Genomic DNA, 17,400 nt, shown 5'->3' with positions numbered 1-17,400 from the left:
GCCGTAATAATTATCTATCGGAAGTTATCGCTGATAGTGATGAGCCCTTGCCATTCTGGCAAAACTAACGAACAACACAAACAGCAAAAGTTCCGTTTTGCCGAAGGTGCTCGCATTTTTTTTTTTCGGACGACGGAGCCTGAAATTTACACGACTAATGTGCTGGCGAGAACTAAATGTGCATTTTAAATATAATCGCTTAATGAATTTGTTGAATGATAGTTTCAAGAGGTCCCTAATTAAAATGGTTTCAGCATTCTTCCTCGTTTCTTTTGTGTGTGCGTGCGTGCATGTGTGCGCGTGTTACTAATTCTGTTTATTACGTAAATCAATGTTCACAGCATACCTTCACGTATAACTTTGCGGATTTTAGTCTATTCACAGCCGCCTCAGAACTGCTTGACGTTGGGCTAGTTCGTAAAAGGACTCATTAAAAACAAATTTTTGGTGCAAATGTTTACGCAATGTATTTTACTCAGGCAGTAACGTGTGTAAGTACAGTGTCGTTATGGTGCCAGTCGTAATATCTGTGTGCAAATCTTTGCAGCGCAACGTCTCCCGTTATTCTTCAGTATATTCTTTTTTCTTTTTCGTTATTATGAGTTTATTTCACGGGAATGAGAGTAGCCAGCTCCTGCTGATAATGTTGTATAACGAACTGCACTCTGGATTCAGACACTTTAATAAGTTTTCTTCTGACTACGGAAAAAAAACAGTTGCAGTTTTGTCCCCACCATCCGGATGCTCAAATGAACTTTGGCGCTGTTGACAGGGGACAGGATCAAGTCATAAGACACCCGTGTAGTTTCGCTGAGCTAGTCTCAGCACCACGTCGAAACTGTTCCACAGGGCGTCGTGCATTTTGTACGCAGCGCTTCTCCAGAAGTTGGGCTTCGCTATCAAAGGCGAAGCCATCACTGGCTCCTTCCAAACCAGCATGCTCGTATCCCTAGCGAATTTTTTTTTCGACACGCTGCTGTATCCGATGCGGTAATGGTACAGGAGCGCCTGGCGCACCCAATCCTGCTTGTCGATGGATCGGCCACCGACGACCACGAAGCGCCTGCAGAAGTGTATCCCTCCTTCCAGAACGCCCAGGGGATCTACGAAGTACTTGCTCCTGATGCCCATTGGCCATACGTGGGGACTGCGGTTCAGGCTCGCGAAGATGAAAGGCCGATCTATCCTGGAGGTCGCCCGAATCCAGAACACATTGCGCACCAGGAGACACGTCTTGTACGCCGGAAGCGTGGCCACAAGTTCGGCTATGGTTCGGGGCCTGCCGCGCACGGGAAGCGGAAACACGAATTCGTCGAGGTCGACGATCAGAACCCGTCGCGAAGCATTCATGTGCCGGTACAGGCAGTCCTGCGTGAAGACGCTCTGAGCCAGGGCCCAAGACTTCTTGGCAGCGGGTAGAGACCAGGCGAAGAAGTCGATTTTCAAGCGGTCTCGAAGCGTCCACAGGTACTTGTTCACCTCTTGGCTGGAAGTGTCGGCGTAGAAGGTGAACCTCTGGACACCGTGGAGCGAGTGGTAGGCCAGGAAGTGCATCAGGTCGTGCACCTTAGGCACTCCGCCGTAGAAAGGTCGGACGCAGAGCGCGAGTGAGTCCAGTTCTTGTACGCTGGAAGAGCGTTCCCTGTAGTGGACCGGCATCCTCGCAGACGTGCCAACCTCGGCTCCGGTAACGGTCACGCGCACAGTCCGTGGTGTCTCGGAGTCGTTCGACGCGTAGTAAGGGCAGTTGATGAAGACGCCGCCGTACTTGGCGTTGTGGTGGTCCTGAAACGGCAATCGCTGGTGAGAAGCAGGTCATGCAGAACACTATTTTTGAACGTGTACGAAGCGACGGCTTAGAATTGGTTCTAAAACTGACGAGTCGAATAAGAAGAATTTTTCTTAAGTCCGAGCGTCGAGAGTTAGCTATAGCACCCACACTTTGTACAAGTTGACTGGTGTCGACGAATAATGAGAATTGTTGGCCATAACCTGCATATGCGTAGTTCCTATCTACTGCTATCTGGTTGAGGACCAGCCGGACAGAGTTCTGTCTTTACCGGTGGCCGCTGGCAGCTTGTTCATTTTAACTATTTACATCTACTATACATCGTAAGATCTATTCAGAATAACCATTACTATGATTTAGGTTTTTCATTGTTTACTGTAACCTATTTTCAGCGTCTTCTATGCTTTCAGAGCGCGCTGTTTACAGAAAGCGAAGTCACACCTCCAGCTGACGTGCATTGCTACATTACAAGTCCGAGAAACATAGAATGGCAGGGAAACGTTTCCACAAATAGTGTACAATATTCCGTTTCGTCTGAACAGTGCATTCATCGAAGGCAACAGATATAAACCGAAAGACAACATATTTTTCGAAGATTATTTTTGCAAGCGGTAACAGTTTGTCGCCCAGCTCTTTATGCGTTACTTTGGCAGTGTGACGCGTTCACTTGGATCTGAAGGGAGCTCCACGATGCGCCGATACAATGTGCCCTCGACCGCGAAAACCGAAAGTTCGGCGAAAGATCGTTGGTGGAATGACAGTTTGAAAACCACCACTATACGGTAGACAGAAAAGATACACACACTCGCTTCCAGGGTGAGCATGCGCTAGCTTATTATTTTGTCCATCAATCTTTCTTTGTGTGTGTGTGTGTGTCTTCACCATATCTGACCGAACTAAAGAGACTGTAGCCACGAAATTGACTTCTTCACGAATTCTTCGCGGCCCTTCTCTAAAACGAGACCCTGCCTTAAGGAAGTCGCGCAAGAAAAGCGCACGGTGGCGTCTCGGATTTTTCGCACAGTTGACTTCTGAAAGAGGATCAGTTCATAGTTGACGGCGTTTCGATCATTCCTTTTTCTAAAGAGTTCCGAGTGCGGAAACAAAAATAAAGCAAAGATTTACGCAACTATAGCTCTTTAATCTTCAACCAGAAAGACGCGCAAACGCAAAGTATCAGCTAAAAACTCCATGGGTAAAAACAAATTTTGCAAAGACATGGTGACTTATGCGCGGGGCAAACAGCTGTTCTCCCTCTTTTAAACGGCCCACATTAGTATTTTTAGGTCTCGCGGCTATATCTAAGTAGGCTTTGAACTATTTCGTACTTACCAACACTCTAAAAAATACGGATAAGCTTCCCCTTCCTATATGAGCAAATCAGTACGTACCGCAATTAACTTATCCAGACATATTCTACTAGCAGTCACAGCTTTGGAAAGTCTGTACCCCAACGGCGACCTCGGCTCAGCAAGAATCTCTCCACCGCAAGCCCACAGTACACTTGACATAAATTTCAGCGTGGGTAAAGCAGCGTGCTTCAGTAACGATGCAAAAATCTTTCAGTCTATCTCTTTTCTTTTTCTATTGTGTCTGCGGCTGCCCCTCTCGACCTGAATCTGAACAGGGGAATCGCTGGCGATGTGAGTGTCTACACTGATTCGCAATTCTTTGTTACGACAAACAAGGTTACAACGCAGGAGGCCGTCGAGACGCTGGGGTAAAAATAAAGAAAAGAGCGACAGACCTGCTACGCACAGCGCTGGACAATGTACAGGGCGTTTCTTACTGAAAACGGCGCGTTTACTGAGGGCGACGTCTCTCGGACGCACTGAACGTAGCTCGTGTTTTCGTTGTCTAGCATGAAAACTGCGCGCAACGTCTCTCATAAGCGTATTATAAGTTGAAAAGAATGGGAGCTGCATCTAATATATTTATATATAATATACCGATAGACACTTCCAAGTAATTGATGCAATAATAGATATGCCGAAAACATTGTTTTCTAGTCATTTTGCGTGGAGTAATAAATGCTCCAAAGTCATCCACCACCAAATCCAAGCGCGGCAATCGCGAAAGTGCCGATTTTAACGTGAGCTGGACAAGAATCCAACCTCGCCTCAGACTTATCACGGTGCTCCGTATGAGTGGTGAAATATCAGGCAGCACACATTGTCAGCCTCACCCATTCAATGACCCAACTTCAAGTACTCGCACTTGTTCAGTGACAACGTCGAAAATACATACAGCCAGTGCAAATAGGCAGATATTTACTAAGGAATAAATGAGACATGCATATTGTTTGCTTAAGGCCAGTAAGAGTGCCAAATAAAATGGCATTTCTAGCTCGATAAGTCTTTCCTGGAGAGAACTAAGAGACGTCTACGTGCCGGAATAGGTTGGCAAGGACATTGCTGAAGTTCATTTAACCTCGAAAACAGCGGCTAAACACACGTTCCTACTAAGAAAAGAAGACAAAAAGAAACTAGAAAGAGCTTCATGGCGTCAAGCAGCTGACGTTTATTCAAGGACTGTACGCACATACACGGGGTCGTTTATATAATGGTTACACTGTTGGACTAAACCGTGAGTTAGGCTAATATCGTGTACTACTGCGCTTTCCCCGTTACCCGAGTTACTTGTACCTACACTCGCTGGTTTTAAAAATTTCACCTCTTCATTATTAAATTAAAACGAAATCCGGGCCTTTCCGCGCCAGAACCGCGATTTGATCATGAGGCACGCCGTAGTGGGGCACTCCGTGCATTTAGACCACCTGGGGTTCTTTAACGTGCCCCTAAATCTAAGTACACAGGTGTTTTCGCCGCCATGGAAATGCGGCCGCCGAGGCTGGCATTCGACCTCGCGACCTCGTGCTCAGCAGCCCAACACCATAGCGACTAAGCAAGCACGGCGGGTTCTCTTCATTATCAAAATTCACGCCGGCCTATATGCTCACGTTATGCTAGGTGCGTTTAGCTAATTTCTCACGCACTGCAGGTCTGCAATACCGCTAGCCAAACTACATTCGAAGATCCCGATTCTCAAAAAAAAAAAATTAAGAAAGGAAGAAAACGTTATAAGTTGACCTACCTCACGCGTTTTTTTTTTTGTTTTTTTTTCCATAACGTACCTGAAGATACTCCACTTCGGCGACGACAGGCTGGGCAGGCTTCTCGGTCCGGTCGTCGATGAGGCAGGAGCAGTTCACCTTCAGCCTCGGATTGAGACGCATGTGTCCCAAGACGCGCACCACGGTCGCGTTGGCGCCCAACCGGGGGTCGAAGTAGGCCGAGTAGAGATACACGTTGGCGCTCGCTTTTACCCACGCGTCCACCCAGTCGGCGCCGTCTGCGGTGAAGTAGGGCGACGCTCTTACTGTTTTCTGAATAGTCGTTGAGTGCCACCGCTGCTGCTGCCCAATAGAGTCGTGGCCATGGCTCACGTTTAGTCTATATTGGGCACCGACGATCAATCCACCCACGAACACGCACAGCAGCAGCAGCAGTTGCTGGGTCCTTTGCATGGCGCTCAGAAGCGGGCCTGTGTTGGACCTCTGGGTCTGCCGCCTACCTCGCTGTCTTGTTCAAGAAAGGTACGCTATGGTATTGCTTATGCGATGGCGCACACCCATTGGTATGGTATGGTATGGTATGGTATGGTATGGTATGGTATGGTATGGTATGGTACGGTATGGTATTCCTTGAGCTATGGCGCACACTCACTGTGGGGGATCGGCGGAGATTTGGATGAAATTAGGCAATCTTTATGAAATACTAAAATTGGTAAAGCTAACTGGAGGAAATGAACAACTTACGGCACGTTCTTCTTCTTCTTCTTCTGTTGTCAAAATATGGCTCGCACCCACTATAGGGGGTTTGACCACACTGGATTTATTGAAAGGTACGCCACGTTAGTTTTAAATGCGCTTGAGCGTGCGTGAGGAAGCTCGTGAAGAGCAGACGGACGAGGTGACGGTTAATTGCCGTCTGCCAGGCGGGTCGAAGAAGAAGTTCCAACAAAGGTGGCGTGAAAATAACCTTAGTTCTGTTTGTACTCCGCTTGTAGACTTCTCTCAGAACACGTTACCTTATACACTAGTCCTATTGGATGCATAACCACCGCAGACTGTCTATTCACAAGATACGTTAGCGATTGACTTGTTTTACTGTCGTCCGTGGTACTCTAAACGCGCCGTCAGCAGAACGTAGATGGAGATTAGTCGACAAAACTGCAAGGTCATAATAACTCCGCGGGCTGTTCTTGGACTGTCTACACACAACCGGAAAACGTCTTTATGGCATGTCTTACTTCTTACACCTTGTGATGCAATAATGCGTACAACCAGAATAAACCATAAGGGGGTGGCGTTCATGGGTGACTCACATCACAAAGCAACCTTTGAGAACTCAAGTCATAGTGTGGCTGCAGCGCGACAAAGGCTGGTATTCTCTCTTTTTTTTTTTTTGCTTGTCTTAAGTACTGCGCAGTGGCGCATAACCAGCCTCTTGGTGCTCGACAATTTTTCAATGACCGCTCTTCGCCAGACTCTCAGGATGGTGGCATTAAACAGCTTGTTTCGATCGGCCAGGCCCACGTGTGCAAGGGGATCCCGGCGAGGGATTTAGGCGAGCGGAGGTCCTAGGAGCCACGTGTAAACACTCGACTGTGACAACACACGGAGCGATCGCTCAGTCGACTGAGGTGTACAAACGTCCCGGACGTAAGCGCTTCAAGCTGGAAAGTGTCTCCCCATCTGCACAATTTCCCTTAAGCTCGTGTCAAATTTTTTAAGGTGTCTGTCGGCAATTCACACACTCCCGTTGTACTTTGTGGGCCGTGCTTGTGGGCGCTGTTAATGTGTCTAAGCCGCCGAGTAAAAAAGTTCGTTTTTTGTTCTCTTTAGGTTTTTCTCTTTTTTTTTCTTTTTGGTGGTTGGGGGAAGGGGTATGTTTTCACACGCGCCCTTTGCTTGTTATGAAGGGCAACATGTTTCACGTGAACAAAACGAAGCAAGACATGTATTGTTTTTTTCTTCTTTTTTTTCTGCCGCAGGAAGGATGCGCTTGCGTCAATTTCCGAATTTAATGAACACATCAAATTTCTATACAGACCATTCTATCACGTGCTCTTCAAATCCGAGACTTGCAACTCACGCGTGCTGAAAGAGAGAGAGAATAAAAGGAGAGGAAAAGACAAGGAGTTTAGCCAGTGTAAGTACCGGCTGGCTACCCTGTGCTGGGGAAAGGGAAATGCTATAAAAGTTGAAATACAAAAATAAAAGCTAAAGTGACAAATAGTTCACACAATAACGCGATGCTACGGGCTGCAGCTTTCAAAGTCGGCCGCACAGTTCACAAGCCCTTATGAACTTGAGCAGAGCGCTTAAGGCCTTGAGTGCGGAAACCCGCTCAGACCAGTGTCCTAGAACTTCCTCTTTCAAGGGACGATCGTCCAGTTTTTCTATCGCGGTCTCGAGCTTTTTCCTTGCCACATTTTAACCGGAATGAATGAACGAAACCACGTTTATTCAACATTAAAATGCGTCGAAGACGCTGTGGTGGAAAGAGGAGGGGTGTTTTTGGAAAAGGGGAAGGGTAAGGCTGCCTCCGTTTTTATTAATGAATGTCCTGGAGGCAGCTAAGTGGGGGCGGCATGACGCTTGTGGCTGTCGCGAAGCCGATCGCCGACGGGTGGTGCTGCAGGGTCCTGAAGGAACAGCAGCAGTGCTCGCCAGAGCTCGATGGCATGGTCCGGAGACGTGGTATCCGGGCAAGCCGAAGTCCGGAGAGAAGAAGGCCAGGTTCCCCGCTGTATGGTGGCCAGGGCACGAAGCCTTGGTGGAATGTAGAGGGGGCACTCCCAACATGTGCACATGGAACATAACCGGAACCGTCACAGAGGAGGTGCTTGATCGTCTCCTCGCAGCCACAGTTGTCCCAAGCAGGGCTGTCGGCCATTCCATTGCGGGAGGAACGTGAATGCCAGTCCAAGTCCCAGGCGGCACAGAAGTTTTGCTTCCGTTCGCGGTAACCCTGGTGGAAGACGGAGTTGCAAACGTGGGTCAAATTTGTGGAGACGTGCGTTGGTGAATTCACTAGTGTTCCACAGAGTTTGCGCAAGCTCGTGTGCGAGGGAGCAAAGCCTTGTGGCTACATCTGTTCTCGGAGAGTGGTATTGATATAAAATGGGTACCATCGTGGGCCCATCGGGTGGCGTCATCCCCCCTGTGATTTCCGGAAATTCCACAGTGACCCGGTATCGACTGGTAGCTGATGTTATTCCTCTTGTCGATTACGTGATGGTGAAGTAGACGGATGTCTGCGACTAATTGCACGTTAGGTTCCTAATTGAAAGGGGACAGCAGACACTGTAGGGCTGCCTTCGGGTCACAAAAATGATGACTGTGACCATTCGTGGCCAATAAACTACAGAGTGGCATGCATAGCTGCGAGTTCTGCCACCGTGTAATGTGAGACGTCCGGAATTGGATTATGATAAACTTCGCAGGAATTACTACTACACCAGCTGAACTTTTGGAGGAGACCGAAGCGTCAGTGGAAATGTGGATGCATTCTCTGCGCTTCTCATTCAGGAATGAAAGTACAGTTTATCTGAGGGCGAAAGTTGACGTCTCCATTTTCCATTTGATGCCAGAAATGACGAGGAAGGCTTGGGATGCAGGCACCGCGGTGATAGAGATGCTGCTGAGCGTTCACAGCTTTCAGTATAGGAACCATGACCCCCATGGTGAGTCTGGCTTGGCACCGAGGGCATTGCTCGAATGGCCTTAGACATATCGCGACAAGGTCATAAGACACCCTTATAGTTTCGCCGAACTAGTCTCAGCACCACGTCGAAACTGTTCCACAGGCCGTCGTGCACTTTGTACGCAGCGCTTCTCCAGAAGTCGGGCTTCGCTATCAACGGCGAAGCCATCACTGGTTCCTTCCAAACCAGCATGCTCGTATCCCTAGCGAATTTTTCTTTCGACACGCTGCGGTATCCGATGCGGTAATGGTACAGGAGCGCCTGGCGCACCCAATCCTGCTTGTCGATGGATCGGCCGCCGACGACCACGAAGCGCCTGCAGAAGTGTATCCCTCCTTCCAGAACGCCCAGGGGATCTGCGAAGTACTTGCTCCTGATGCCCATTGGCCATACGTGGAGACTGCGGTTCAGGCTCGCGAAGATGAAAGGCCGATCTATCCTGGAGGTCGCCCGAATCCAGAACACATTGCGCACCACGAGACACGTCTTGTGCGCCGGAAGCGTGGCCACAAGTTCGGCTATGGTCCGGGGCCTGCCGCGCACGGGAAGCGGAAACACGAACTCGTCGAGGTCGACGATCAGAACCCGCCGCGAAGCATTCATGTGCCGGTACAGGCAGTCCTGCGTGAAGACGCTCTGAGCCAGGGCCCAAGACTTCTTGGCAGCGGGTAGAGACCAGGCGAAGAAGTCGATTTTCAAGCGGTCTCGGAGCGTCCACAGGTACTTGTTCACCTCTTGGCTGGAAGTGTCGGCGTAGAAGGTGAACCTCTGGACGCCGTGGTGCGAGTAGTAGGCCAGGAAGTGCATCAGGTCGTGCACCTTAGGCACTCCGCCGTAGAAAGGTCGGACGCAGAGCGCGAGTGAGGCCAGTTCTTGTGCGCTGGGAGAGCGTTCCCTGTAGTGGACCGGGATCCTCGCAGACGTGCCAGCCTCGGCTCCGGTAACGGTCACGCGCACAGTCCGTGGCGTCTCGGAGTCGTTCGACGCGTAGTAAGGGCAGTTGATGAAGACGCCGTCGTACTTGGCGTTGTGGTGGTCCTGAAACGGCAATCGCTGGTGAGAAGCAGGTCATGCAGAACACTATTTTTGAGCGTGTACGAAGTGACGGCTTAGAATTAGTTCTAAATCTGACGAGTTGAATAAGAACATTTTTTTTTAAGTCCGACGTTGTCTCGGGTTTCAAAAGTATAAAGGCATCTTGACCTTGCAAATACGTCATACTGTATTGGCATTTTGAGGCTGGATCCCTGTATCGCGTGGGCTGCGTCCGCAATATTGAGTTTAATCAACGCTATAATATTGTTCGCTGGTGAATCGGCCAGCCGCCTCTCGAGGGCTCGTAGTTGAGTTTAGTGTGTATGAAATATTTCTTTTATTTAGCTTTACTGTACGAACAATCCCACGTCGCTTCATCCCATGCACATCTATCCCACGCACATTTATGATCGCCCCATAAATTGAAGGAAACAGCCGGAGGCATTCTACTACCAACGTTGCATCTCAACCCTAGTTAACGCTACCCTAAGGTTTTTATAACTTAACTTTGTCAAGTACGCTGCCCATCTCACTTTATATACCTTTGGCAGAACTCGGCATCTCGTGCGAATACTTGCTTCGAGAGTAGCTATAGCCCCCACACTTTGTACAAGTTGACTGGTGTTGACGAAAAATGAGAATTGTTGACCATAACCTGCTTATGTGTAGTTCCTATCTACTGCTATCTGGTTGAGGACCAGCCGGGCAGAGTACTGTCTTTACCGGTGGCCGCTGTCCATTTATCTATTGTTATTATTATTTATCTATTATTTAGCTTGTCCATTTTATCTATTTGCGTCTACTTTACATCGTAAAATCGTTTAAGAACAACCATTATTATGACTTAGGTTTGTCATTGCTTACTGTAACTTATATTCAGCGTCTTCTATGCTTTCAGAGCGCGCTGTTTACAGAACGCGAAGTCACACCTCTAGCTGACGCGCATTGCTAAATTACAAGTGCGAGAAGCATAGAATGACAGGGAAACGTTTTTCACAAATAGTGCACAATATTCCGTTTCGTCTGACCAGTTGTGATAGGAGTTTGGACTGTTTGAATGTCGCGGCCGAATGCGCGTGATTGCTGTGCGGCGGCGACGGACGAAGAGGAAGACAAGGGCCGGTGTCTGGGCGGAGGCGGCAGCCATGCGATCTGCCTGAGCTGCTTGGACTGGCCTTCCGAACGAGCCGAGCAGTTCGTCTATCCAAGGCCGGTGTTCCTGGGTGTACTGGAAGAACAGGCCGGGCTGTCCTTGGGCTTCAACCGGCTTGCTCCACTGCTGGGCGAGCATCCGACACCGGCATGTTCCGGTGCAGCTAAGCCTTCCGAACGGTCTACCCTGTGGCGGGCAGACGTCCCGACCCAGCTGTCGCGCGAGTGGCTCGTCGTGTGCCGGGCATCCGCCCCGGCCTCCAGCGCCTGCGCCACTCGCCTCTCGAGATTCATCTCTGCGCCTCTTCGTGCCGTGAGTGTGTGATACCGACGCGCTATCGGACGCCTTCCTACATTGACGCTGAGCGTGACTGTACTTAAGCGACAGACATTTATGAAAGGAACTGTGTGTGTGTTATCGTGTACGTTATCCTAGTCCCGTCCCCGTGTCATTAAAGCCTCTCTGTGTTCATTGTGCCATCCCTGTGTGCTTGAGGCCTGGGCCCACATCCTCCTATCACACCAGTGCATTTATCGAAGGCAACAGATATAAACCGAAAGACAACATATTTTTCGAAGATCACTTTTGCAAGCGATAACAGTTTGTCGCCCAGCTCCTTATGCGTTACTTTGGCAGTCTGAGGCGTTCACTTGGATCTGAAGGGAGCTCCACGATGCGCCGATACAATGTGCCTTCGACCGCGAAAACCGACAGTTCGGCGAAAGATCGTTGGTGGAATGACAGTTTGAAAACCACCGCTATACGGTCGACAGAAAAGGTACACACACTCGCTTCCTGGGTGAGCGTGCGCTTGCTTGTTATTTTGTCCATGGCTCTTTCTTTGTGTGTCTTCACCATATCTGACCGAACTAAAGAGACTGCAGCCACAAAATTGTCTTCTTCACGAATTCTTCGCGGCCCTCCTCTGTAGCGAGACCCTGCCTTAAGGAAGTCGCGCAAGAAAAGCGCACGGTGGCGTCTCGAATTTTTCGCACAGCTGACTTCCGAAATAGGATCAGTTCATAGTTGACGGCGTTTCGATCATTCCTTTTTCTAAAGAGTTCCGAGTGCGGAAACTAAAATAAAGCAAAACTTTACACAGCTATATTGCTCTTTAAGCTTCAACCAGAAAGACACGTAAACGCCCAGTATCAGCTAAAAACACCATGGGTAAAAAAAATTAGCACGGACATGGTGACTTATGCACGGGGAAAACAGCTGTTCTCCCTCTTCTAAATGACCGACACTTGGATTGTTGGGTCTCGCGGGTATATCTAAGTAGGCTTTGAAGTATTTCATACTTACCAACAAACTAAAAAATATGTATAAGCTTCCCCTTCCGATATCAGCAAATCAGTACGTACCGCAATTAACTTATCCAGAAATACTCTACTAGCAGTCACAGCTTTGAAAAGTATGTACCACAACGGCGACCTCGGCTCAGCAAGATCCTCTCCGCCGCAAGCCCGCAGTATACTTGAAATTAATAACAGTGTGGGTGAAGCAGCGTGCTTCAGTGACGATGCAAAAATATTTCTGTCTCTCTCTATTTTCTTTTTCTTTTGTTTCTGCGGCTGCCTCTCTCGACCATGAATCTGAACAGGGGAATCGTTGGCGATTTGAGTGTCTACACTGATTCGCAATTCTTCGTTACAACCAACAAGGTTACAACGTAGGAGACTGTCGAGACGCTGGGGTAAAAATAAAGAAATGAGCGACAGAACTGTTACGCACAGCGCCGGACAATGTACAGGGTGTTTCTTACTGAAAATGGCGCGTTTACTGAGGGCGACGTCTCTTGGACGCACTGAACGTAGCTCGTGTTTTCGTTGTCTAGCATGAAAACTGCGCGCAACTTCTCTCATATGCGAATCACAAATTTTAAAAAATTGGGAAGTGCCTAATATATATATATATATATATATATATATATATATATATATATATATATATATATATATATATATATATATATATATATATATATATATATATATATATATATATATATATATATATATATATATATATATATATATATATATATATATATATATATATATATATATATATATATATATATATATATATATATATATACACACCGATAGACACTTCCAAGTATTTGAACAAATAATAGAAATGCCGAAAAATTACTTTCAGTCCTTTTGCCTGGCGTAAGAAATGCTCCAAAGTCATCGACCGCCAAACCAAGTGCGGCAATCACGAAAGTGCCGATTTCATCGTGAGCTGGACACGTCAGCCTCGCCCCATGCTTATCACGGTGCTCCGTATGAATGGAGAAGTATCAGGCAGTACACACTGTCAGCATCACCCATTCAATGACCAAACTTCAAGTACTCGCACTTGTTCAGTGACAACGTCGAAAATACATACAGCCAGTGCAAATAGACAGATATTTACTAAGGCGTAAACCAGACATATTGTCTGCTTAAGACCAGCAAGAGCGGCAAATGAAATGGCATTTCTAGCTCCGTAAGTCTTTCCTGGATAGAACTAAGAGACGTCTACGTGCCGGAATAGGTTGGCAAGGACATTGCTGACGTTTCATTTATTCTTGAAAGCAACGGCTAAACACACGGTACTACTAAAGAGAGACAGAAAAACGAAAACGAGCGTCATGGCGTCAAACAACAGCTGACGTTTATTCAAGTACCGTACGCACATACACGGGGTCGTTTATATAATGGTTACACTGTTAGACTAAGCCGTCAGTTAGGCTAATATCGTGCACTACTGCGCTTTCCCCGTCACCCGAGTTACTTGTACCTACACTCGCTGGTTTTAAAAATTTAACCTCTTCATTAATAAATTAAAATGAAATCCTGGCCTTTCAGCGCCAGAACCACGATCTGATCATGAGGCACGCCGTAGTGGGGGACTCCGTGAATTTAGACCACCTGGGGTTCTTTAACGTGCCCCTAAATCTAAGTACACAGGTGTCTTCGCCCCCATGGAAATGCGGCCGCCGTGGCTGACATTCGATCTCGCGACCTCGTGCTCAGCAACCCAACACCATAGCGACTAAGCAACCTCGGCGGGTTCTCTTCATTATCAAAATTCACGCCGGCCTATATGCTAACGTTATACTAGGTGCGTTTAGCTAATTTCTCACGCGACACCGGGTCTGCAATACCGTTAGCCAAACTACCATTCCCAGATCCCGATTTTCAAAAAAAAAGAAAGAGAAGCAAACGCTATATTATAAGTTGGCCTATCTCCCGCGTTTTTTTTGTTATTTTTTTTCCCCATAACGAACCTGGAGGTACTCCACTTCGGCGACGACAGGCTGGGCGGGCTTCTCGGGCCGGTCGTCGATGAGGCAGGAGCAGTTCACCTTCAGCCTCGGATTGAGACGCATGAGTCCCAAGACGCGCACCACGGTCGCGTTGGCGCCCAACCGGGGGTCGAAGTAGGCCGAGTAGAGATGCACGTTGGCGCTCGCTTTTACCCACGCGTCCGCCCATTCGGGGCCGTCAGCGGTGATGTAGGGCGACACTCTCACTGTCTTCTGAACAGTCGTTGAGGGACGCCGCCGCCGCTGCTGCTGCCCAGGAGAGTCACGGCCGTGACTCACGTTTAGTCTATATTGGGTGCCGACGATGAATCCACCCACGAACACGCACAGTAGCAGCAGCAGTTGCTGGGTCCTTTGCATGGCGCTCAGAAGCGGGCCTGTGTTGGACCTCTGGGTCCGCCGCCTACCTCGCTGTCTTGTTCAAGAAAGGTACGGTATGGTATTGCTTATGCGATGGCGCACACCCATTGGTATGGTATGGTATGGTATGGTATGGTATGGTATGGTATGGTATGGTATGGTATGGTATGACATGGTATGGTATGGTATGGTGTGGTGTGGTATGGTATGGTGTGGTATGGTATGGTATGGTATGGTATGGTATGGTATGGTATGGTATGGTATGGTATGGTATGGTATGGTAGTCCTTGTGCTATGGCGCACACCCACTGTGGGGGATTGGCCCCGAGATTTGGATGAAATTAGTTAATCTTTATGAAATACTAAAATTGGTAAAGCTAACTGGAGGAAATGAACAATTTACGGCACGTTCTTCTTCTTCTTCTGTTGTCAAAATATGGCTCGCACCCCCTGTAGGGGGATCGACCACACTGGATTCATTGAAAGGTACGCCACATTAGCTTTAAATGCACTTGAGCCTGCGTGCGGAAGCTCGACGAGCAGACGAGATGGCGGTCAATTGTCGTCTGCCAGGCGGATCGAAGAAGAAGTTCCAACAAAGGTCCCGAGAAAATAACTTTAGTACTGTTTATACACTGCTTGTAGACTTCTCGTAGAACACGTTACCTTATACACTAGTACCTTTGGATGCATACACGCCGCAGACTGTCTATTCACAGAATACGTTAGCGATTGACTTGTTTTACTGTGGTCCTCCTAATGCGTCGTCAACGGAAAATAGATGGAGATTAGTCGACAAATCTGCAAGGTCATAATAACTCCGCGGGCTGTTCTTGGACTGTCTACAGACAACCGGAAAACGTCTGTGCGCTTTCTTTATGGAATGTCTTACTACTTACATCTTGTGATGCAATAATGCGCATAACCAGAATCAAACCATAAGGGGATGGCGTTCATGGGTGACTCACATGACAAAGTAACTTTGAAGAACTCAAGTCGTAGTGTGGTTGCAGCGCGACAAATGCTGGTCTTTTCTTTTTTTTGCTTGTCTTAAGTACTGCGCAGTGGCTCATAACCAGCCTCTTGGTGCTCGACAAATTTTGAATGACCGCTATCCGCCAGACTCGCAGGGTGGTGGCATTATACAGCTTGTTTCAATCAGCCTTGAAATTTTGGTCGTGAAGCCAAAACAACTAAAAACTTGTCAGTGGCGATGAATTACTATTCGCAATGACAGCGCTGTTATCCTGATAGCTTACTTCGTCGTCTCTAAATTTTCTCCTTTCTTTTGCTTTGGCACAGTGACACGCAGTTCTCAGCGAAGCTTGTTTATGGCGTTGCACTCACGTTTCCGGTTCTGTCAATGCGGAAGCTGCTATGAGTGAACATTATCGAGCAATATGCCGAACATGGTGCCTTTATGTTGATATAATGTCGCTATTATTGGTGACACGAGCCGTGACTATCAAAGCTTCGGTGTTTTTCGGCATAGTTCACGCGCGTTAGGCATCCGCTTAGCCAAGTCATCCTTAAGGCACTAATTCTAGACCAAAATGTTGTGATACGCAAACGCTACAATCGACGCCCAGGCGTGTCTGTCAAAAGGTTCCGGGTGCGCCCGCCTCGATTGCACATCGCATCCGGTCACGCCAGAACCGCGTCTACAGCTCTCTCTGTCTGTTCTTTCTGGAAATCGTCTTTGATCGCCTGCACACTCGAGGTTATACAGACTCGTATTCTTCTTTGGTTTCAGTACAATAGGCCGGCGTAATGCAACGATTCCTTTTTGCACCACTGTATTATTTTCACTGTATCACAATCTACCGTTTACGAACGGCCTATCTCAGGGATAAAGTTCGCCTGTGTGCCACTCTGACCACTGACAAATAGCGAAAACGGATAGCCTTCCAATAGAATGGCTGCACTCTCCAGGCCCAGCCTCGCTCGAGACATCTCAGGATGTTTCCTTACGCCCCTCGAGACACCATACTAAACTGAATGTCTGAAAACGTGACGACGGAAGCACGCCTTGTAAGCTACGTTCGGAGAGATTTGTGCCTCCGTGTATACACGACTCCGCTTGCGGCAAGACCAGTCAAAGAGTACAAAAGGACAGGAGGCCCTAAAACTGAATAGCCAGGTAGAGGCAACGACAGTGAAGCAATGTCTTACAAGAACGTTAACGAGCGCAGTTTCCCGTTGGCTACCCTGCGTTGGTCGAAAGAGATAACGGGATTTCGAGAAGAAGAAAGGGTTGTGACAGACGTGCCCACACGCACGATCAAAACCCGGCTGCGCGCGAAGTCCTCTTCAAGAAGAAGAAGAAGAAAAAAAAAAGGAATATGGTTAGGCACCGCGTGGAGTCCCGAAACGAAGACGACACTCGCTGCGACGCCAAGCGTTGTTAACACACCGTCGCACGCCGACGTCGACACAAAAGGCGTCATCCACGACGCTTGCAGATAGATTCGGGGTCCTTCCTTCTTCCACGCCGGTGTTGCATGTCGCGCTGGCAGCGGCGAGACCATCCGGGCGAAGTCACAACACGCCTCGCCGCCTCATCTTCGGCGTCTCCGGATCGTACAGCGTGGCAGCCGCGAGGAAACAGTGAGCCTCGGTTAGAAACTGACGACGCGGCAAAACGCTAAAGCGCGGGCGGGCGGGCGAGGTCGGCCGGAGCTCCTAAGCGGGGAGAGAAGGGAAAGCGGGGTGCGTTCGCCGAAAAAAATCCCCGCGCGATAATAAATGGCGCCTCGCCGTCCGACTGAGCACATTGATCGGAAATGCTGGCACAGCTGAGCCGAGCTGCTCGCGTCGCCAGTGAAGCGTTAAGGAAACGAGGCCGTCGTTCGACGCGCGGCCTAATAGGCGTCGCAACGACATCCGACAGCCCTGGGACGTGGAGACCGTATCGCAAAAGCCACCGACGTCGCTGCTTCCGGCGATTCGCCGTGCTGCGCACACCAGGCGTGG

General features: G+C 48.6%; 3 protein-coding genes across 4 annotated transcripts in view; 1 reads left to right on the top strand and 2 right to left on the bottom strand.

The window, feature by feature from the left end:
* Positions 1-17,400, top strand: part of LOC135899878 (high affinity cationic amino acid transporter 1-like) — a 467,387-nt gene that overhangs the window by 216,353 nt on the left and 233,634 nt on the right. The gene's annotated exons all lie outside the window — the stretch shown is intronic.
* LOC135899897 (uncharacterized) lies at positions 512-5,810 on the bottom strand. 2 transcript variants are annotated; one of them, XM_070534097.1, is made up of 3 exons: positions 5,607-5,618; positions 4,923-5,513; positions 512-1,785 (listed from the first exon to the last, which is right to left on the bottom strand). In XM_070534097.1, the coding sequence occupies exons 2-3, from the start codon at positions 5,313-5,315 to the stop codon at positions 787-789; spliced, it is 1,392 nt and encodes a 463-aa protein (XP_070390198.1). In that variant the 5' UTR covers positions 5,316-5,513; positions 5,607-5,618; the 3' UTR covers positions 512-786. The 2 variants fall into 2 exon arrangements, with proteins under 2 accessions (XP_070390198.1, XP_065285363.1); XM_065429291.1 differs by having other exon boundaries at positions 4,923-5,810.
* LOC135899808 (uncharacterized) lies at positions 7,297-17,244 on the bottom strand. The gene is made up of 2 exons (XM_065429150.1): positions 14,029-17,244; positions 7,297-9,598 (listed from the first exon to the last, which is right to left on the bottom strand). The coding sequence occupies exons 1-2, from the start codon at positions 14,425-14,427 to the stop codon at positions 8,600-8,602; spliced, it is 1,398 nt and encodes a 465-aa protein (XP_065285222.1). The 5' UTR covers positions 14,428-17,244; the 3' UTR covers positions 7,297-8,599.

Source organism: Dermacentor albipictus, chromosome 2 (genome assembly GCF_038994185.2).
Source record: "Dermacentor albipictus isolate Rhodes 1998 colony chromosome 2, USDA_Dalb.pri_finalv2, whole genome shotgun sequence".
Classification (NCBI taxonomy): Eukaryota; Metazoa; Arthropoda; class Arachnida; order Ixodida; family Ixodidae; genus Dermacentor; species Dermacentor albipictus.
The sequence above is the reverse complement of the archived record's forward strand: the minus strand, read 5'-3'. Positions and strand labels throughout refer to the sequence as shown.

Coding starts and splice junctions, on each gene's coding strand:
- LOC135899808 (XM_065429150.1), bottom strand. CDS start 14,427: ATGCAAAGGACCCAGCAACTGCTGCTGCTACTGTGCGTGTTCGTGGGT. Junction 9,599..14,028: donor CCGAAGTGGAGTACCTCCAG/GTTCGTTATGGG, acceptor TTGCCGTTTCAG/GACCACCACAACGCCAAGTA.
- LOC135899897 (XM_065429291.1), bottom strand. CDS start 5,315: ATGCAAAGGACCCAGCAACTGCTGCTGCTGCTGTGCGTGTTCGTGGGT. Junction 1,786..4,922: donor CCGAAGTGGAGTATCTTCAG/GTACGTTATGGA, acceptor TTGCCGTTTCAG/GACCACCACAACGCCAAGTA.